The sequence below is a fragment of the Trachurus trachurus genome (genome assembly GCF_905171665.1).
Source record: "Trachurus trachurus genome assembly, chromosome: 1".
Classification (NCBI taxonomy): Eukaryota; Metazoa; Chordata; class Actinopteri; order Carangiformes; family Carangidae; genus Trachurus; species Trachurus trachurus.
The window spans coordinates 28,109,745-28,133,310 of record NC_139891.1 but is presented as its reverse complement, the minus strand read 5'-3'; the positions used below and the strand labels follow the sequence as shown (position 1 = coordinate 28,133,310).

Here is a 23,566-nt window from a genome sequence, read left to right as displayed (position 1 = left end):
TTAGCTGTAGAGAATTGTGTCACTCTGAGAGGTGACACCACCCAAAATGGCACTGGGTGGTGTCACTGGGTTTGGGTTAGGGTGTGATACCCATGCACTGGGTGTCTTAGGTGCAACATGGTTAATTAAAAGACTCTGCACAGACTATAAAACCGACCTATTTGCCACTAAATACTGAGTTCAGCTCAACAGTGAACCGTCCTTCTCACGATGAAGATGATGCAGGTAAGAGCTCAGTTATTTTATTATGTATAGTAATAGCAGTTTTAGAAGTTATATACAAAACTAGAATTAAATTGTGAGTTAAAAAACATTTTATAACTCTAACATACTAACCTTATTCTCCAAAATAAATATTTGTTTCATTTTATCACTCCAGTTTCTCTAATAGCTACCTCTAGTTTTGCTGGAATTCTTGAATTAAGAAGAAAAATAATTGAGCCGGACTAAAATATCTCATCACTCATCTGTTTTATTCTGTGTGTTGTCCAAGCTAAGCAACAAATACGCAGAGTGCATTTAGGAATTGAACATTTGTGTGTTCACAAAGTTTGAGAGCCTATGAAAACACCAATTACAAAAGCTTTTCACAACAAGCCCAGCAGATTATACTGATTATCCTTTTTTTCCTCGATGAAGCTTTTTAGTTTTGAAGTGAAAGTGGACATCTCAGCCTTAAATCAGACTGAAAATATAAAACACAGAACCAGGATGTGCAGTCGACTGAATCCTGAGTTTTGTGCTCAGTTGCTATTAGAAAACCCCAGAGAGCTGCAGAGGACTCTCAACAGAATAAGGACAGCTGATTGTGTTGTTGTGTTATTTTTGTATTCATGAGTGTAAACACCAAGAAGATGCATTAGATTTGATTTTCCGCTCTCTGTTTTTTATGCAGGTGTCAGTGTTAGTGGGGCTGCTGGTTTCAGTGGCCTCGGTCCAGGAGGATCCCCACTTCTCCCTGCCCATTGACTGTGATGACGTGTATCGCCATGACAACACCAGCACCAGTGGGGTGTACACCATCTACCCAGGAGGCCCCACCTCACCCCTGCACGTCTTCTGTGACATGGAAACTTCATATCAGAAAACTTTTTTGTTTTAAAGGAGCTTGAGGCAAGATCAAGGAATAAAACTCATTAGCGATACAACGGCCGTAGCGGCCGTCAGGGTTACTGCAGCCATCAGCCAAGCTGGTGCGGAAGCGCGCATCAACTCTCCACAGCAGTGCAGCTGATGCTGTGACAGTGACACTGTGGCTGAATTGGAAACGGCATAACGTTACTATACCAGTGTTTTCCATTAATCAGCCGCCACAGTTTCGTTTGGGTCCACCGCAGCAGTCTCTCACAGAAAAAAAGAACAGCTTGACTGCAGGGGCGTCTCTAGGATTTTGACACATCCGGGGCTTAGCCCGGAAGAGTGACACATGCAATATATGCGGCATAGAGACATTCTCCATCATTGGTGAAAAAGGTGAAAACGATGCAATCCACAGATCATCAAATGAATGACCCATTTTGAATTTAGTTCTATGTACTGACATTAGCTAGCTACGTAACAACACATTGTGTTTCCATTTAACACATTAGCAGCTACAGTAAAAGAGGCAGGCTGTGCGGGATCCCTGTCTGCTAACTAGCTGCTATCATGCATGAAAAAGAAAATAAACAAGATGGTTCGATGTTATAGCACATTAACTTCAGCAACTTTCCCTATAGAAGAAGCCCAAACTTAGTTATTTCTAGGTACACAATTCTCACACCCTACAATTGCATTTACAGATGCCAATAATTACAGATTGCTTTTTTTCTCATGTAATATCAACCAGAGCAATATCAACTAGCTGCTAGCTAGCTATCGTTAGCTACTACCCTCTTGTAGTTCCAGCTGCAACACTCTTTTCGAAATTATACATTTTTACATAATTTCTATTCCCATTACCTTTTTGATTGCTGACCACCTTTGGGGGAAAACATGGAAATCTTTTTTGTGGCATCTTGATACACCTTAGCTGCTACTAGCTACCAAAAGACAGCTGCAGCTTGCTGTTGTCAAACCTGCCTGCTGTCAGGTATTTGTTGTCAAGTTAAATGCGCCGCTGTTTTGGGTGAATGACGTCAAGTGCGACCTGGAGGTGTTAACCACTTGTGTGCCAAAGCCAAAGTAGTGGCTTTTTAAAAATATAATTAATTGTTACTCAAACCTGTCCAAAAACACTGTTTTATCGAAGCATCAACATAAGATAACCGTAGTTTGAGGATGTGATCTTAAAAAAAAAAAAAAAAAAAAAAAATATTTTTTTGAAAATTAATATTCGGGGCTAATTAAAAAACATCCGGGGCTTTAGCCCCGAATGTTTTAGCCTAGGGACGCCACTGCTTCACTGTCTCTCATCTCTGCCAGTCAACCCCTCTACCTGCTGTCTCTCTCACGACACACACACACACACACACACACACACACACACACACACACACACACACACACACACACACACACACACACACACACACACACACACACGTCGCGCCTGGCTGTTAATAAACAGTAAATGCGCCATGCCGCGCGTACAGTGCTCAATTTACCGGCATCAGGTCAACACACCGGCCGCCGCCTCTGTGAGCCGCTGGTGCCGCTCAGCTGCTCTGCACTCCTCCGAACACGTCGGAGAATTTCCTTAGGCGTTGTTTGGATAAACTGACCACGGATGAATCAATCGGCTCATTGTAAAACTATTTATTTATTTATTTATTGAAGTAGCCTAAATATGGTGATTTTTGTACGTACAGAGCCCCAAGGCTGCACGGGGAGCATACGTCAGTCCGACTGCCCAAAAGTCCGACGGCTCATTTCTCCGACTACGCATTCTACAGTGTTAAGGTTAGGTTTAGGTTAAGGTTAAGGGTTAGGGCTACTTAAGTCGGAGAAGTGGGAGGTCGGACTAATGGACGCAAAAATAAAGAAATGTATGGTCGGAGAAATGGGTAGTCGGACAGACGCCATGCGCCCAGGCTGCGCTGCTCACACACACACCTGAAGCTTCACTTTTCATTCAAATGAACTAATGCGACTGCCACTGTTAGATTTCATCAATGAGACCAGCATTTATCTCCTAAAAACAATTCAACCAGCCGGCAGAAAACCTCTAAAAACCTGTGGGGAAGTTACTCGGCTCGTTTTCTTTCCTGGGAGGAGGACAGCTGTTGCCCGGCCGATGAGCTCAGCTCCCCGGCTGCAGCCTCTGTGACGAGCCGCTGCTGCCGCTGCGTGTGTGTGGCTCTGCACTCCTCCGAAAAATGTCGGAGCAAATCTACTTACAGACGTTATTTGGATAAACTGACAAGTGACAACAGATTGGGAATCTAAACTGTCACTTTCTCGCATGAAAAAATATTAAAATTTAAGAAAGTGACGTTATTTCTCTACTCGCTGCTCACGTAACTGTTCAGGCTGCAAGACATCCGCCGACCGCTGGTCGCAAGCGGTGGAAAGCCGAAGCTGTCGAGGACGCGCATGCAGCGTCATTTGACGTCACATCAGCGCGGGAAATTCGGACCCAGAATTGCAGCGCATTATGCAGCACACAGCCTGTTCAAGGCAACGGAGAGATACGCGAGCGGGCTCATTCTTTTTGGTTTTGAACGCTTCATCGCCCATTAGCAGTAAAAAAACTTAAAACGCATGTGCATTTCTTGCCTCATGAACCTTTAATGCAACATTTAATTTAATGCGATAGAAGAAAAATGGGAGGCACTAAAAACACCGCTCCAGTTTTCAAAATCTTTACATTTTCCCTTAAAGCAGAAGTGAGTGATCCGGTCATTTTCGCTAATGCTGTGTTCCAGGCAGGCTTTTGAAATCGTAAATTACAGCTTCAAGTCACAACTTACGACTTTGTAGCGTTCCAGGCAACCCACTCGTGTTTTTCCGACCTGTTTTACCGGTGAAAGTCACTATAACGGCCACTCGTAACTTCCGACCGGTGAACTCGTACCAGATCGAACTGGTACCACTTCACGGTCGGAAAAATACGAGTTTCCTTGAACGCACCATAACAGTCCTCGTCGCTACGTCACCACATTCACGGCGTTCCTTGGCTGCACACACAGCCCTGCATGCCGTTCTCTCTCCTCATTGGATAAAAACTGTAGGATACGATAAATGTTTTCTCTTCGGCTCAGAGCAGAGCAGAGGGACTGAGAGACCCGTGTTTCAGTCCAAACACTCTATGTAAGTGATTGCTGTCGGAAGATATAACTATTTAAGACTTATATTAACACAAATATATCACTCACTTCTGCTTTAAGTTACTAATGTAGTGTATTCAAATAATAATACAATATATAATAAACATAGCATGTTTCCAAATAAATCCTAGGGTATTAATCAATTGTCGTTTTATAGATTTTTTTATTTAATTCATCTTTCCCAAAGGAAGAGACTGAATGTGGGAAAGCCAAAAGATCTCTACTATTTAAGAAAAATGATGATCTCAGCAGCGAGCATACAGGCAGGCAGTGGAATTTGTGTATCTATGGCGGAGACTGTCATTGCGAGGGAACTGTGCAGGCACGAGGGCTCACGTTCACTGAACATACTACTCAATTTAGTGTTGCGTCGTTTACGAACATGTTGCTATGTCGCTCACAAACGTCTGTGTAGCGCATTTAGTGAATGTACTGTTCATCAGTACTTAGTGAATGTACTGATAAACGGTATGTTCACTGAATGTACTACAAGCGACACAATGACACGTTCGCTAACGTGTTGTTTACTGAAAGTGCTGCTGAAAGTAGTGTAGTGCAAACTTAATGATTCGGTAACCAGATTTTTTGAACAAATCTTTTTAATTCATTGTTTCTAGTGATTCAGTACTCTCTAAAGAACTGCTTTCCCCAACACTACAGGACGGGAGCTTTGAGGTTGAAGTTTATATTAATGAAATGCACAAATGAGGAAGGAGGAAGGAGGAAAACTCTGCTGTTTTCAGCTCAGACCAGCTCAGACCAGATCAGACCAGTGGACATGCTGTACCACTGGTCCTGCTGCATACCTGACTTGGTGCAGCATACCTATACTTCCACAGCCTACGTAGTGCTACATTCAGCCTACCTAAGTACCTTTAAAATGCGTTTGATCATACCGCAGTATAATTACAAATGCCATTAATAATTCAGCCCTACATTACTCATCTTTTGTTTTTAATATTTACAGGGTTTTTTTTCTCCCCCCCCACGCTTCTTCCAACCCTTAGTCGACAAGAGGGTGAGTAGAAAATGAATTTGAATTTTGGGTGAACTACTGTATCCCTTTAATGAAATGCACAAATGAGACTGTGACAGGTCCCCACTGTTCGTCTTGACAGCATGTTAGCTGTTCAGCTGTACTGGAGGAAAACTCGGCTGAGACAAGGGAATTATACAACAGGACACAGATCATGACAGGGTATAGTGACTGAGCTAAAATTTGTGCAGGAGGACATGCTGTACCACTGGTCCTGCTGCATACCTGGCGTGGTGCAGCATACCTGACGCCCTTCTTTAACCAGAATAGTTCCACAGCCTACGTAGTGCTACATTCAGCCGAGCCTGCGGCCAATAACACATAACTGACTGATGGCTTCACTCATTACTAGAGCATAATTACAGTCTATGTGTTACAAAATCGCGTTTGATCATACCGCAGTATAATTGCAAATGCCATTAATGATTCAGCCCTACATTACTCATCTTTTGTTTTCATATTTACAGTTTTTTTTTCTCATGTCATGCCCCCACTTAAAAAGTCTTATTTTATTCATAAAAACAATTCCCTTACTCAAAACTTTTCAAGGATTCAACAACTTTATTTTGTCATTCCATCACACAAAATTAGTAGGAACAAAATTTTCTCAGTTTCTCAGGTCTGGTATGAAAAAAATATTACATTCCCCACAGAAATGTAAGAATTTGGTCAATGGGAAGGGACAGCTTTGTAGAATGGGTAAAACCTGGAGCATCGCAACCTCAGGAGGAATCTGTGGGAGATGGATGGAAAAGGGATCAGCTTCATTCTAAGAGCCATCATCAGTGATGTTCTTCCCACACCCATGAACCTTTACCAATGGATCGGAGAAGATCCATCATGTTCGCTCTGCCAAACCCCAGCATCGTTAAAGAGGAACTATGCAGGGTTTTTACCTTAGCTATGCTACAAGGAGAATGGAGGCTCTCTGCCTTCCGCCTATAGTGTCTCTTGGCCAAAAAACAACCTTGCAGGAGCCTTCGACCTTTGTATTGTATTGTATTTATTAGCACATGAAAGATATATAAAACAGCATATTAAAAAGTAGAACAACAACAACAAAAAACATACAATGTATACAGTAAATACAATAAGACAAGTGTTTTAAGTGTCTTGTAAGCCCATGAGGGCTGGGAACCTACGGTGTAAGACACTAAATAAACTAAACTAAACTATAAAGCAAATGTGCAGCCAGGAGAAACCAAAAAAACCCTAAGGGCTTGTCAAGTGGTCCTCCTAAAGATAAACAATCAACATAAAACAATTAGAAAAGAGAGAGAGAGAGAGAAACAGAGAGTGTCCCAGTTCTCGTTGCAGGTAACGCTGGATGTCTTCTTAAAGTAACATTGCGGAGTTTTTCGGCCTTAAAATAATGTTTCCAGACTCATTGCAATGGTAGAAAAATGGTTAATAGGATGAATGGTGCTGCCGCTGCAGCCTGAGCCGGGTCGCGTCGGCTGAAACTGCACTATGTAACTTCCCTGCACGGGTACGAATTAAAGGAACAGTTCACTTCTTTTTTTTTTACTTTTACACCTACAGTAGCCTATAGCTTGGTGCTTTGTCACCTTTGTTTTTATTATTATTAATTATTAAAGGCTTTATGATTCAGTTCATTTACTTTAGGTTAACCTTGTGATTTGTTGTGACTTGTACTTAACTAGTTGATGTTTTACTGCAGTTTAATCTCTCAGGTGAGATGTTCGCTACGACTGAAACATGTTCCTGTTTTTACTCTCGGAAAATATCTTATCTGATCTAATAATCTTAACTTATTTTATCCACATTCATGATTAAAACAACCTCATGCTGTATCTTAAAATAAAACAAACAGTATTAGGATAATTTCCCCGCCCTGCTCATCCTCCTCCTCCTCCTCCTCCTCCTTCCTCCTCATTTACATATGATATAAAACGTAATTTTTCTCTGGCTGATTGGATATAGAAACTGGACAGCAGCAGTCGTCTCCACTTTCAAGACTCCAAAGTTTGGTGAAGTTTTTCCCCTTCACCTCCTCTTTGTCTCATCCACCTCCTGAACTCCTCCATTTTTGCTCTGAATCAACAACAACTTTGTCTTCCTCACACTGTTGTGAACTCTGGCAGACATGGCTCTTTGGGTAAGTTGACAGCCGACTCAGAAGAAGTGGAGCCCACTAGACGTAATTTACACTAAATAATGTGTGTGTGTGTATGCCTGTTTTTGTTTAAGGGATAGTTCAACATTTTGGTAAATTTGCCCATTGCCTTAATCCCTAGTCATAGCAATGGGTTAATTACCTTGAATTGTTGGTGCATGTTGTTTTGAGATCCTCAGAGCAGAGATGCAAGCTGCTCAGTGAATACAATTGGGGTAATGGTAGAAAGTCCCCATGTCCTTCATCAAACCCATCAAATACACAATCCAACAACTGAAAAACGCCACGCTATGAAATAATCATGTATAATTATGTAACATTACGACACGCGAAGCAAATACTCTGAGCTACTTGCGCTTTTGAAATCACTCTGCCCAGCAGCCATGTCTGATATGTCGTTTCGTTGGATTGTGTATTTGATGAGTTTTAAAGGGTTGTGTAGGAATTACTCCCATCTAGCGTTGCGGTTGTAGATCGCAAGCAACTCAATCATATTTTTCATGCTGCATTCACGTGAAATTGGGCAGTCGGCAGACGGACGGCAGCCGCTGCACGTAACGGCATAAACAAGCCTCTATGTAAACAAGTGGTCCGTCAACACGAGGCAAAACAATATACGTGACAATATGTTGTCATGGCGATGTGGTATTGTTTACCTGATTTATGTTATTTATTTTCTTAAATGCCCTTGTGGACTTGGTTACATTGGTAAAACCTCACGACCTTTGAAAAACAGAATTGCAGAACACAGGAGCAACATTAGGACCAACGATCAAAAAAGCCCCGTCGCCAGACATTTCAATCTCTTCAAACACACTGTGGCGTCTCTCAGGTACACAGGCATCGAATGTGTCCAACTTCCACGAAGGGGGGGAGACATAAACAATCTTCTCCTTAAACGGGAACTCTTTTGGATGTACACTCTCAATACAGTCTCTCCAAAGGTCTCAATGAAGAGATGGACATTAGACCCTAATTATGAGTTTTTGTATATTTTTTTCCTTTGTTCTTTTTCTGGGTTGACTGATACCTCTATCATGACTGTTTTTTATATCATGACTGTTTTTCATGAGTCGGTCTTTTATTTAATCATTGCCAGTCTTTCTACTATGAATATTGCACTTTAAGATGTTACTATACCCATCCTATATGAAGGCTTCTGGTCCGATGACTTTATTTGGGTTAGGAACTTTGTTCCATTGATATTGATATTGTTATTGTTATTATTATTGTCACTTTATTTCATTACGGCCTCTTGTGGCCTGAGGTCAAATACTTTCACAGTGTTTTGATTGTGTGACACAATGTACATTTATTTATATGCACCGAGAATATCAAGGTCAGGGTATTGAGGTTGCTTGCTGTCTTATGTTTTTTCGGTTAATTCTGACACCTGCAACAGCTGCATACTATCTTCTCCTGATCAAGTCATGTGACTAGTAGTATTTAAGATGGCTTCTGATAGCTATCCTACTGTCTGACGAAGAGCTACACTGCTCGAAACGTACGTCACTTCAATAAATTGACACTGAGTCCTGCAGAGCTGTGAGTGCTCTTGTTTTTTCTATTTTGCTCATTGTTTGCACTCTGCACCTGCCCTCACTGGTGTGATGTGCGTGTCCACTCTGTTTTTGCTGATTGTTTTCCTGACCCATGTTTTACCGGCTCTCTCTCGACTTCTGTGACTAAAATGACATCTGGTTTGTTACCGACGACCGTCTGCCCGACTGCACGTGAATGCAGCATCAGTGTAACGCTCCATTCCTCCTCACCGCACTGCGATGACTTTTCACCTGAGCCGACAGCTCCGGTGTCTCCTTTGAGTTTCCGTGGTTTCCTACTGTCACGCTGCCACTGAACGTAAAAACATCAAGCTTACCCGCTCGATATATGAATGATATGAACGGCAAATTCAGAGCTTACCAGAACACTTCAGTTTGTTAATGGGGGTGATTACTGATTAATGAAAAACATACTTTTGAACGAAATAATCGATTTTCGTGAATAGATAACAGGAGAAATTACACAATGTCCCTTTAAGGGACCATGTACCAACACCTCAATTGTGTTAGCTGAGCATCTCGCATCTCTGTCTTGCGGATCTCAAAACAACATACACAAACAGTTAAAGATAATTGCCAGAATGCCAAAATGTTCAACTATCCCTTTAAGTAGTTTCTCTTTGATCCAAAGTCTGAAACTGTAACAGTTTTCAATGTGGAGAGAGTGATCAGGAAATAAAAGGGCCGATAAACAAAGTGTTCAGACCAGTTGGACCGGTCTCACTTTTTCTTTTCATTTCTCATACAAACTTTCCCTCTGACTAGAAGTATTTCCTTGTCACACACAGACATGCAGATGTTTTTCAGTGAAGCAATTGTGCATAGCAACAGAAATTAGAAATACCTGCAGGGACAAATATGTTATTGTGTTACTTTTGTATTTGTGAGTGCACATGTAAACATGAGAAGATGCATAAAATGTTATTTACCTCTCTCTGTTTTTACCCAGGTAACACTGTTAGCGGGGCTGCTGGTTTCGGTGGCAGCGGACCAGAGCTACCTGCCCATTGACTGTGATGACGTGTATCGCCATGACAACACCAGCTCCAGTGGGGTGTACACCATCTACCCAGGAGGCCCCACCTCACCCCTGCACGTCCTCTGTGACATGGTCACTGACGGGGGCAGATGGACCGTCAGTACACTACACCTCATATCTGATTAGATTTCATATTTGACGATGAGACTTAAAAAGCCAAAACAAAAGTGGAGCCATCGATAAAAATAAAAAAAAAGCAAGTGTTGTGACTTCTCTCCTTTGAGACTTGTCACTTAAATGATCATCATCTGATTCGTCAGCTGTCAGAGTTCACATCCAGTGGCAGCTTGCACAGTTTTCTTTATAGAAAATATATATTTAATAAAAAACATCAGTTTATTTAAATAAATGAAAATGCCTGATTTTGTTGACCTGAAATTGTATTTGTTGTAATTAAATATAGCCTAATACAGTAATAACAAAATATTTGAAAATGTATTTTCTCATGAAGTAGCCCACGTAAACAATATTTACAGCAGCAAACACTTGTTTTTAGAAAGACTGAGAAAGTTACCAGTGTCCATGTTGTATAATTTAGTTAGTCCATCACCGCAGCAGTTTGTTGTGATGATGTTCATATCAGGAATCTCTGTCACTTAAACATGTGACAGAGCACAGTGTGACAGAAAAATAAAAGACACTACAGCAACTGTGAAGGATGTTTACAGACCAGATAGTCATCAAACTCACCTGGTTCAGTTGAAAAGATTTTTTAGTTTTTCTTTCTTTCTTTTTTTTTTAAGTGATATCAAGTCCTGCTAGTTGAATACAGTTTTATTTTGGTTGACTGAATTGTTGTGATTCTCCTTTTCAGGTCTTTCAGAGGAGGTTGGATGGGAGTGAAAACTTCTACAGGCCATGGGAACATTACAAGAACGGATTTGGGAATGTAGCAGGGGAGCATTGGCTGGGTGAGTCCTAGAGGGAGAATTACAGGTATAAAGTATCTATGGATTAAATATGCTCTTGTTACATTGTTTTCAGTCACAACAGGCAGCGGCTTTAACCAAAAAAAACTAAAACAAAAAACTAAAAGAAGCTGCACAACCTGCAGCAGCAGCACATGTCAGTCAGACAGTCAGTGAGTGGCTGGTGAACACAGCGGAGCATTTAGCAGTGAAACTGAAAGTATAGAAATATTATAGAGCCTTGGTGCAAGAGGTGAAGTGTAATCAGAGCTGTGTGTGTGTGTGTGTGTGTGTGTCCTCAGGTCTGGACAACATCTTCCTGCTGACGATGAGGAAGAAGAACGAGCTGCGGGTGGACATGGAGGACTTTGAGGGAGGGGAGGCCTTTGCTCAGTATTCGTCTTTCTTCGTCGACTCTGAGAGGGAAGGATATCAGCTGGATCTGGGCGGCTTCACAGGAGGAACGGCAGGTGAGGGTCACTTCAGTGGAAATGTTTCCTTTTCTCACTTTTAGGTATTCAACAATGAGCCAGGTGAAGACTGAATGTTTCACTGTGGACAAACAGGCTAATTAAAATACTACATGATTTTTGTGAACTCTGTAAAAATAATTGTCGAAAATAGAATAATTTGGCACTTTCACTGAACAAACACATTTCCTTAAACTGCATTAACTACAATTTTTTTCCCCGTTCCAAATTGAAATTACATTTTGACTCTGTTGTTTCTAGGGGACAGTTTAACATCCCACAACTCCATGAAGTTCACCACCTATGACAAAGACCAGGATGTGTGGGATAAAAACTGTGCTCAGCAATATCTTGGTGGATTCTGGTTCAGTGACTGCCACAGCTCAAACCCCAACGGCCTGTACGCACCTGACGGTGCCGCATATGATCATGTCTCAATTGAATGGCGAACATGGAAAGGCAGGAACTACTCCCTTAAGACCATCACCATGAAAATCAGATCAGTCGCTAAGTATCCATGCACTTATTAATCTGATCAGCTTTAGATCAATGAGATAATCACGCCCTCCATCAGGGTTGGAGAGCTGGGATGTTCGGGCATATAATCACTAGTCCGACTGGACTTAATGCCAACAATAACCTCTGAATCAAAATTATCATAAAATGTGTGTTTGTTTTTTTTACTACTCATCTTTTTTCAAAATCAGTGTCAGACATGATAACTCTGTTGAACAGGTTCATGCACTGACTAATTAAAATTCAGTTTTTTTCTGATAATAAAAAAAATATTTAGTGATTATTGTTTGTGATTGATGCTGTTCTGAGTGATTATTAAATAAATAAACTTGATTGTTTCAACTCTGCTTTTATTTTTGAAGTTGTCATTTTTAGTGTCAGTTTAATTCCTCGTAGAAAATGATCTCATAATGATTTAGATTTTTTCCTGTATTATTTTTCAACTAGTAGTATATGCTAATTAGCATTAAATACAAATTAAAGATGGCAGTTTCACTGATTTCACTACAAACAAATTTATTTTAGCTGGATTAACTTAACTGCAATTTTTTTCCCCCCGTTCCAAATGAAAATTACATTTTGATTCTGTTGTTTCTAGGGGACAGTTTATAATTCACTGATGAAGTTCACCACCAATGACAAAGACCAGGATGTGTGGGATATAAACTGTGCTCAGTATTATCTTGGTGGATTCTGGTACGGCGGCTGCCACAGCACAAACCCCAACAGCCTTTAGACAATACCTGTCAAATAACAGTGTGACTATTTGACATATCAAAAACATGTAGAACAACTGAAAGCAAAAACAAAAAGACGCCTATCAACATTTCCATTGTTACATTTGTGCAACATTTAAGACATGCATATTGGAATTTTGTTGGATTTGCATTTTAGTGCAATATTGCTTTAGTGTACTTTTCATTTTACCATTATAAATGTAATTTTTTAGTGCAATATTGACATAGTTCACTAAACATGGGGTCACTCAGAATAGAGGTAACCTGCATAACCTCAGTCTTACTTTGTTCAGGTTCAAATGTAATTTCAAAAGACATAAAACCAACATGACTACAATATGTACATTTTAACAAATTTGATGCAAGCTTTTAAAACTATTTTTTAAGAAAATTCATGAATTGCTCATCTTGCCAACCCCTATTTGTCACTGACCCGTGTATGTATGAGACTTTCTAAAACATCTCTGTAGAAGAGGTGACTGCTCATGAGTGCGTTGTACAGGGACCATGTAAATATTGTTTGAATGTTTAGATTTTATTTTTGACCATCCCGCAACTTGTTCCTTGGCTTATCTGTCTGGACCGTCTGGTGGAGGCATGAGCAAACTCTTCCACAAACGGCTGTGTGACTGCAGGTTTTTGTTCCAACCAATGAAGAGACCACAGTTTGACCAATCAACTGTCTGAAGACTGAATTCAGCTGATGATATGAATCAAGTCTGGTGTGTTCCTGCTTGGTTGGAACAGAAACCTGCAGCCACACGGCCCTTTGTGGAAGAGTTTGCCCATGGCTGCTCTGGTGGGTAGAGGGATTTGCCTCTTCACCAACAGTGGGTGGAAGTGGGGTAGTGGTGAGAGGGAAGTTATCATCCCTTATAACATTGTTTCTATCATAATATTTTTGCCTAACTTTCATTCAACAGCCTGGCTGGCAATTGGCCTGTCTCACCCTTATTGTCCGTATCACAGTCAGTGGGGACAGTGTCAATTTTACCTTGAGATATGAGTTAACTAAAATGCTTTAGGGTCTGTAAGGTCCAACAAATACTGTATTTGATTCAAATTAAATATAAATTAAAAAAAATAACAGATTAGAAAGTTAGCTACTTCCACTGTGTTATCCCACCGGTCACTATTGTTACCGTAGACAATTTTACTCATTCTGTGACCACACAAAACACAGTTGAGTGATTGTAGATGCATATATCAACACTAGACACCTTAAAGATGATGTGTCCCAAAAAAAACTTTGCTTATCTTTATGTCAACCTTCTTTACTGACCTTCTTTGTCAGGGCTTTGATGCAGCCATCTTCCTTGGATGTGCAACCAGGAAGTAATCAGCTCTGATCATGTGACCATTTACACTAGACATGTGAAACTGCACACATGTGATCAGGAGGGTTTTTTGCTTTAGTATGTTTTGAAAATATGTTGATACTCCATTTACTGACATTTTCAGGGATTCTCAACTAGAAATATTTCTTATGGTCACTTTTGTGATCGATGGGATTGCCAACAGTAACCTCTGAATCAAAATCATCATGAAATGTGTTTTTCTGTTTTTCTTTCCTACTCATTTTGTTTCAAAATCACTGTCAGACATGACAACTCTGTTGAACAGGTTCATGCACTTGCTTCCTATGTTTTTTTTTTATATCTGATGCATTTTTCATATCAAAAATTGTATTGATTATTGTTTGTGATTGATGCTGATCTGAGTGATTATCATATAAATAGACATATTTGTTTTAACTTCAATGCTGTCATTTTTTAGTATCAGTTTTATTCCTCAATGTAGAGAATTATCTCACTGATATTTATAAGGAGTTCCTTTTTTTCCTCTGTTTTTCTCAACGGGTAGTAGATGCTAATTAGCACTAAATACAAATAAAGATGAGACTGATTGGAACATCTTTAGTTTCACAAGTCATGAACTGGAGTGTTGGATAAATTAAAAAATTTGAGCAGATGATGGTGCTGGAGGAGAAGTCATGTGATCATCAGAGTCATCACAGTTCATCCTGTTTGGATCATGTGTCTAAAGTTCACAACACTAACTTCATAGTGGCACTAAAGGATTAAAATTATAATGATTTAACATCTGGGAACCATGAATATCTGTCCAAAGATTTATATCAGTAATATAAGTCTAAACTTTAGGCTACAATGTCTCTTTTAAATATTTAATTTTTTACCTTTGTTGTTTTTCATCTGCTGCTGTAACAAGTCAATTTTCCACCTCAAGCTGTATCTTCAAAATAAAGCTAATAATAATTTCCCGACCCTGCTCCTCCTCAACCTTCTCCTCTTCCTCCTCCTCCATTCACTGTTGGAGAAAAAAATAGGATCCAAAACAGGGTCAGTTGTGATCGAGGATCTTTATTTTCCACCTTATATGATACAAATGAAAGTATCCAAAAGTGTTCAAAAAGTCTGAAAAATACTCATCAAAGCGTCAATAAAACTTCACAAAAATGATTAGAAAAGACGGAGACGAAGTTCAGTGCATTAGAGTTTACACCCAAAAAATGGACATAAACCCGAGCCTGTCCCGGACCAGACTAAACTTCTTATCTCTGTGACTTTGTTTTTATACTGTACTGTAAAAGCCCTGCCTTCTTATTAAAATGAGAGGTGAACATGACACTTCTTCCCCAGTGTACGCCCTGTGATTTGTCCAGATGTCATGTTGCGATCTTTCATCAACATAGTCTCCACCCTATACGGCGACTGTATCACATTTTGCCACGTAGCGAGTTCACCCAAGTTCAGCGTCTTTGGCACCACTCTATCTTGCCGGTGGCCGTTATCTACATTGCCCGACCTTGACTCCCCCTGCAGGTGGCTGCACACGCGAACTTAACGGTGCTTTCCCACGCTTTGCACTCATCCCACCTCTACCTTCTCAGAACTTTTCAATTATTTACGCAACATTCCCCCCTGTGAGACTTGAAAGTTTCATTAAAGTAAAAATTACATATAATGCATGATTACAGCAGATGGTAATGACAAGACAATAGGTAAAGAGTTTCAGAAGGTCAGAACAAGTAGGAGTTTTTTTTTTTTTTTAGCAATTTATCATTGTGTTGTATACTTTAAATCAGAAACTAAAAAATACTAAAAACTAAAAGTATGTATTATATGAGTCAGACCACATTTAGTTGCAACCCATAATAGTGGTAAAAATAATAAAAATCCTCAATGGTGCTCAACTTAAATTGTCAATGTATTTAACCACAAAGATGAATACTATAAGTTTTACAGTTAACAGATAGGCTAAACATCTGTCTCCTTCATATATGGTTGTTGGCAAATTGTTTACATGGTATTGCTACACTTTATTTTGCAGGTTGCCGTTATCTACATTGCCCGACCTTCACTCCCCCTGCAGGTGGCTGCACACGCGAACTTAACAGTTCTTTCCCACGCTTCACACTCACCCCTTCCTTCTCTATCATGCTTTTCCTTTTTTTTTTACCCAACATAGCCTGTATAAAAACAGGACCACGGCAGACATCTCCACTTTTGAGTCTCCAACCTTTCAGAGTTTTTCCCTTCACCTCTGCGACAGCGACATGGGTCTTTGGGTAAGTTGAGCAGCTGACTCTCTCACATTTAATTTACACTAAATATTGTGTGTATCTGTTTTTGTGTAAGTAGGCCTAGTTTCTGTTTCATCCTGAAAGTTTATCTGAAATATCAACCATTTTGATAAAGGATTAATGCTTATTATGTAAATATTTTCAGTTTTCACAGTGATCTACCACAGTTAACTGAGTATTTTGGGGTTTAGACCCAGTGGTCACACAAAGCAACACAAGGTCACCATGGAAACTATCAACTTTTGTTTAGCTAGCTAGTTTTTCACATAGACTGTAAAAAGAATGGACGTAGCGTCCGTGACATCACCTATTGGTTTTGGTGAGTCTGTTTTGTGCCGCTACTATGGGGGTTTGAACCGTGCCATGTTGGATTTGACTTGCCATATTTGGAGCGGTGCGGCCGTTAGCCGGCCGAGAACCCGCCCACTGGCCTCGAAGCAGCGGTCTCCGGACCTGTCACTCAACGTTTCCGCGCCCTAATTGGCCAGAATTTTAACCTAATAACAGTAAAACGGTAGAGTTTAAAAAAAATTCCCCCCCCTCAGAGTGTGTGCGGGGGTAGAAACTATCGGTTGAGACCAAAGAACGTAATGGTACCAGGCTTTTAAAGTCCCACTCCCGCGACCCTTTTCGGCCATTTTAAAACCAGCTCATTAGCCATGCACATTAGCAATGCACCTCTGGAGGGTGGGCGGAGACTGCGCTGTTCTGCACCCGCCCAGCCACCTCCTCGCACCCCACCCCCCCGCTCGCTGACAGCTGGACATTGTACAATTACAGATTCAGCGCATTTAGCGTAAAACTCCACACTGGGATTCGATCCCAGACTGGAACATAGTCCTTGCTCACAGTGCAAGCTGCTCTACCAGGTTAGCTATACCTGTTATACTGTTACAGCTACACCGAGCTGTCAAGTCTTTCACCTCTGAGCCAGATGCAGCGCAGGGCGGGAGCTTGTAGCACTAGTGCCCTCCCCTGGAGCTGTGACACATCAGCTCCAGTCTCCCTGAAACTGCCAGTTTGCATCTGCCATTGGTTCACAGCAATTTGAAGGCAGAAAAACTCAGAAATGCAATTTTGCACTTCCTTTTCTGCTGATATGTGCTCTAACACAAGAAAAATGCCACAGGAACATGTGAAAAGCTCAAAAAACACGATTTTCACGGGAGTGGGTCTTTAACATGTTTACTGAGGACGTAAAGTCGGCTATTTTAACATGGGGGTCTATGGGGAATGCTCCCTTCTGACACCAGCCCCCAGAGGAAGCCGGGGGGATTGCAGTTTTTTGAACGCGGAAGTGAGCTTCACTACTCAGACCGACAACTGCCCCCTTGGTTTTCCACTATGTTTAACACACGTAATTTGTTATGACAGAGTATCAGGGCCACGTTGAGAAAGAAAAATCACAGACTTTGAGAATAAGGTTTTAAATTTACGAGAATAAAGTTTATGAGATAATAAAATCATGATATTACAAGAATAAAGTCATAATTTTACGAGAAAAAAGTCAATATTACGAGAACAAAGTCATGAATTTATGAGAGTAAAGTCATTATGTTTGGTGCATTATGTAACAACTGAATACAAAATGTGGCTTTTTTTATATTGCGTTATTACATCATGAAGGGAAAATGTAATACATTATTACAAAGTGCAGCAATGGTGACTCCTCAATCCTGATCCTTCTTGACTTGAGCGCTGCTTATGACATGTTGGATCACACATAATGCTGAACCCCTAAATGAATATATAAATAAAATTCATTATCATATTATTATTGTCTACCCAGGTAACACTGTTAGTGGGGCTGCTGGTTTCGGTGGCATCGGACCAGAGCTACCTGCCCATTGACTGTGATGACGTGTATCGCCATGACAACACCAGCTCCAGTGGGGTGTACACCATCTACCCAGGAGGCCCCACCTCACCCCTGCACGTCCTCTGTGACATGGACACTGACGGGGGCAGATGGACCGTCAGTACACTACACCTCATATCTGATTAGAGTTCAGATTTGACGATGAGACCTAAAAAGCCAAAACAAAAGTGGAGCCATTGATAAAAAAAAAATGTATTGTTTCAGTTTTCAACAAGTGTTGTGACTTCTCTCCTTTGAGACTTGTCACTTAAATGATCATCATCTGATTCGTCAGCTGTCAGAGTTCACATCCACTGGCAATTTTTTTCATTAAAAAATATATACTATATATATAAGAAAAAAACATTAGTGTATTTAAGTAAATGAAAATGTCTGATTGATTTTGTTGACCTGAAATGATATATTATGTTCTAATTAAATATAGCCTAATAATAACAAAACATTTTAAAATGTATGGTCTCATGAAGTAGCCCAAGTAAACAATATTTACAGCAGCAAACACTTGTTTTTACAAAGTCTGAGAAAGTTACCAGTGTCCATGTTGTATAATTTAGTTAGTCCATCACCGCAGCAGTTTGTTGTGATGATGTTCATATCAGGAATCTCTGTCACTTAAACATGTGACAGAGCACAGTGTGACAGAAAAATAAAAGACACTACAGCAACTGTGATTGCTGTTTACAGACCAGATAGTCATCAAACTCACCTGGTTCAGTTGAAAAGACTTTTCTTTTTTTTCTTTTAAGTGATCTCAAGTCCAGCTAATTGAATACAGTTTTATTTTGGTTGACTGAATTGTTGTGATTCTCCCTTTCAGGTCTTTCAGATGAGGTTGGATGGGAGTGAGAACTTCTACAGGCCATGGGAACATTACAAGAACGGATTTGGGAATGTAGCAGGGGAGCACTGGCTGGGTGAGTCCTAGAGGGAGAATTACAGGTATATTAAAGTATCTATGGATCAAATATGCTCTCATTACGCTGTTTTCAGTCACTACAGGCAGAGACTTTTACAAAAAAACAAAAAGAAAAAACTAAAAGAAGCTGCACAACCTGCAGCAGCAGCACATGTCAGTCAGACAGTCAGTGCTGGTGAACACAGCGGAGCATTTAGCAGTGAAACTGAAAGACAAGAAATATTATAGATCCTTGGTGCAAGAGGTGAAGTGTAATCAGAGCTGTGTGTGTGTGTGTGTGTGTGTGTGTGTGTGTGTGTGTGTGTGTGTGTGTGTGTGTGTGTGTGTGTGTGTGTGTGTGTGTGTGTGTGTGTGTGTGTGTGTGTGTGTGTGTGTGTGTGTGTGTGTGTGTCCTCAGGTCTGGACAACATCTTCCTGCTGACGATGAGGAAGAAGAACGAGCTGCGGGTGGACATGGAGGACTTTGAGGGAGGGGAGGCCTTTGCTCAGTATTCGTCTTTCTTCGTCGACTCTGAGAGGGAAGGATATCAGCTGGATCTGGGCGGCTTCACAGGAGGAACGGCAGGTGAGGGTCACTTCAGTGGAAATGTTTCCTTTTCTTACTTTTAGGTATTCAACAATGAGCCAGGTGAAGGCTGAATGTTACACTGTTGATGAACAGGCTTAAAAATACTACATGATTTTTGTGAATTCTGTAAAAAATAATTTTAGAAAATAGAAAATTTTGGCAGTTTCACTGAACAAACACATTTCCTTTAACTGGATTAAAGCAGAAGTAAGTGATATATTTGTGTTAATATAAGTCTTAAATAGTTATATCTTCCGACAGCAATCACTTACATAGAGTGTTTGGACTGAAACACGGGTCTGTCAGTCCCTCTGCTCTGCTCTGAGCCGAGGAGAAAACATTTATCGTATCCTACAGTTTTTATCCAATGAGGAGAGAGAACGGCATGCAGGGCTGTGTGTGCAGCCAAGGAACGCCGTGAATGTGGCGACGTAGGGACGAGGACTGTTATGGTGCGTTCAAGGAAACTCGTATTTTTTCCGACCGTGAAGTCATACCAGTTCGATCTGGTAGGAGTTCACCGCTCGGAAGTTATGAGTGGCCGTTATAGTGACTTTCACCGGTAAAACAGGTCGGAAAAACACGAGTGGGTTGCCCGGAACGCTACAAAGTCATAAGTTGTGACTTGAAGCTGTAATTTACGATTTCAAAAGCCTGCCTGGAACGCAGCATTAGCGAAAACGACCGGACCACTTACTTCTGCTTTAACTACAATTTCTTTCCCCGTTCCAAACTGAAATTACATTTTGACTCTGTTGTTTCTAGGGGACAGTTTAACATACCACAACTCCATGAAGTTCACCACCTATGACAAAGACCAGGATGTGTGGAGTAATAACTGTGCTCACCATAATCTTGGTGGATTCTGGTACAAGAGCTGCCACTTTGCAAACCCCAATGGCCTGTACGCACCTGGTGGCCCTAATAATGTCTGGACCTGTGGAAGTTTCCCAATCCAATGGTACACATGGAAAGGCTCTAACTCCCTTAAGACCATCACCATGAAAATCAGATCAGTCGCTAAGTATCCATGCACTTATTGATCTGATCAGCTGTAGATCAATGAGATAATCACGGCCTCCATCAGGGTTCACTAGTCCGACTGGACTTAATGTCAACAATAACCTCTGAATCAAAATGATCATAAAATGTGTTTTTTTTTTCTTTCCTACTCATCTTTCCAAATCACTGTCAGACATGATAACTCTGTTGAACAGGTTCATGCACTGATGTATTGAAATTCAGTTTCTTTGTTTATTTCTGTTTAAAAAAAATTGTTTAGTGATGATTATTGTTTGTGATTGATGCTGTTCTGAGTGATTATTAAATAAATAAACTTGATTGTTTGTTTTATTTTCGAAGTTGTCATTTTTAGTATCAGTTTAATTCCTCGTAGAAAATTATCTCATAATTATTTAGGTTTTTCCTGTATGATTTTTCAACTAGTAGTACATGCTAATTAGCATTAAATACAAATTAAAGATGAGACTGATGGGAACATCTTTAGTTTCACAAGTCATGAACTGGAGTGTTGGATAAATGAAGAATTTGAGCAGATGATGGTGCTGGAGGAGAAGTCATGTGATCATCAGAGTCGTCACAGTTCATCCTGTTTGGATCATGTGTCTAAAGTTCACAACACTACTGTCAACCTCATGGTGGCACTCGAGGAAAAGTTATTATGATTTGACATCTGGGAACGACGAATATCTGTCCAAAGATTGGTAGAGATATTTATAGGCAGTGTTCTAAGCAATACGCTCCTTCGTATGTTTAGTATGTGCTCAGTTGATGTTAAACGTTCCCGGTTTAGATCTTTCTGTACACCTATGTATACAGCTCACCTCTGGTGTAGCTATAAGAAAAGCAGTATGCAGCGGCTCATAGTGGCCTACAATGATGGACTGAGGTTGTTGCTTCAGGTGCCCAGGTGGCACAGTGCGAGCCAACTCTTTGTCAATTTAAATGTACCCAATTGTGAAGCACTTCTACGAAATTTAATGTATCGTTTTATGTGCCGCCTGGATGACTCGGGGAACAGCATTATTGGGGCTTTAGCTGCTATAGGTATTCATCCAGGCTTAGAAAACACTGGTGGGATAGCCTGCTTATGAATTATGTGGAGAGTTGATTCTCTATCTGTGTGTCTGTCTTTTTCTCTCTCTCCTTCTTAAATCTGTTTTATCATGTTTGTTGTTGTTGATATGGACCGCTTGTTGTGTCTGCAATACAGATTAATAATAGTAATAATAAGTCTAAACTTTAGTGTCTCTTTTTGGTATTTTATTTACCTTTGTTGCTTTTCATTTGCTGCTGTAAATTCTCCATCAGTGGGATCAATAAAAAGTCTTGTCTTATCTGCATTTATGACAGAAACAACTTCAAGCTTTACATGATCTTCAAAACAAAGCTAATAATAATTTTCTAACCCTGCTCCTCCCCATCCTTCTCCTCTTCTTCCTCCTCCTCCTTATATACATATAGCCTGTATAAAACATTTTTTTTAATGGCTGACCAGCTATAAAAACAGGACCACAGCAGACATCTCCACTTTGAGACACTTTTCCCTTCACCTCCTCTTTTTTAGGACATCAAGGATATCAGCTCGATCTGGGTGGCAGGTGAGGGTCACTTCAGTGGAATTGTTTCATTTTCTTACTTTTAGGTATTCAACAATGAGCCAGGTGAAGGCTGAATGTTACACTGTGGACAAACAGGCTAAACATTTTTTTTTTCTGAATTCTGTAAAAAATAATTTTCGAAAATAGCTAAATTTGGCAGTTTCACTGATTTCACTACAAACAAATTTATTTTAGCTGGATTAACTTCACTGCAATCCCCCCCCCCCCCCCCCCTCCTTGTTCCAAATGGAAATTACATTTTGATTCTGTTGTTTCTAGGGGACAGTTTATCATTCGCTGACTCCATGAGGTTCACCACCTATGACAAAGACCAGGATGTGTGGGATATAAACTCTGCTCAGTATTATCTTGGTGGATTCTGGTACGGCGGCTGCCACAGCACAAACCCCAACGGCCTGTAGACAATACCTGTCAAATATCATTGAGTCCAATTGTCAAAACACACTGAAATATCATCCATTTTAATAAAGGATTAATGCTTATTATGTAAATATTTTCAGCTTCCACACTGATCTACCACAGTTAACTGAGTATTTTGGGGTTTGGACCCAGTGGTCACACAAAGCAATGCATTTTAAGTGACATGGGAACTATCAACTTTTGTTCAGCTAACTAGTTTTTCACTATGTTAAACAGTTTTAGTTTGTTACCATGGAGTATTAGGGCCACGTTGACAGTGATTTTAAATTGGATCGGCAAATTAGTGTTGGAGTGAAGTCCAGCTTCTTTCAGATTAGGCAGCTGGCAAAGGTGAAGCCTTTCCTCACACTCAAGCACTTTGAGACAGTGATCCACACCTTTATAACATCTCGGCTGGATTACTGCAATGCACTTTGTTTTGGAGTCAGTCAGTCCTCCCTTGCACGTCTCCAGCTGGTGCAAACTGCAGCCGCTCGCCTCCTAACTGGAGCACGTAAGAGGGAGCATATAACTCCCACCCTGGCCTCCCTCCACTGGCTGCCTGTGCACTTTACAGTCCACTTTAAGATCTTTCATTTGTTTTTAAGTCTTTAAATGGTCTGGCCCCCCCTTCCCTCTCTGAGCTCCTTCAACCCTACGCTCCTGCTCGGTGCCTCAGGTCAGCTGACCTGCTGCTCCTGGAGGTACCGAGGTCCAGACGGAAGCTCAGAGGGGACAGAGCTTTCTCCACTGCTGCTCCAAGATTATGGAACGAGCTGCCGTTGCACATCAGACAAGTCTCCTCACTGTCCATTTTAAAACTAGTCTTAAAACCCATTTTTACTCCCTGGCTTTCAACTCTGCATGAGACTCTGTTCGTGTTTTAATTTTTTATGGTTTGCTTTT

The 23,566-nt window shown here is 40.6% G+C and overlaps 2 protein-coding genes across 2 annotated transcripts; both read left to right on the top strand.

The window, feature by feature from the left end:
- Positions 1-210: 210 nt before the first annotated feature.
- On the top strand, positions 211-11,929 carry LOC310985990 (microfibril-associated glycoprotein 4-like; the record flags this gene model as incomplete). The annotated part of the gene is made up of 6 exons (XM_083971678.1): positions 211-225; positions 896-1,054; positions 9,932-10,117; positions 10,836-10,932; positions 11,232-11,399; positions 11,661-11,929. 6 exons carry the CDS (start codon positions 211-213, stop codon positions 11,927-11,929), a joined length of 894 nt encoding a protein of 297 aa, XP_083827804.1.
- Positions 11,930-16,229: 4,300 nt separating this feature from the next.
- Positions 16,230-22,662, top strand: LOC310985892 (microfibril-associated glycoprotein 4-like; the record flags this gene model as incomplete). Its single annotated transcript, XM_083971561.1, has 7 exons — positions 16,230-16,241; positions 18,046-18,231; positions 18,953-19,049; positions 19,449-19,616; positions 20,385-20,643; positions 21,475-21,557; positions 22,520-22,662. 7 exons carry the CDS (start codon positions 16,230-16,232, stop codon positions 22,660-22,662), a joined length of 948 nt encoding a protein of 315 aa, XP_083827687.1.
- Positions 22,663-23,566: the final 904 nt, after the last annotated feature.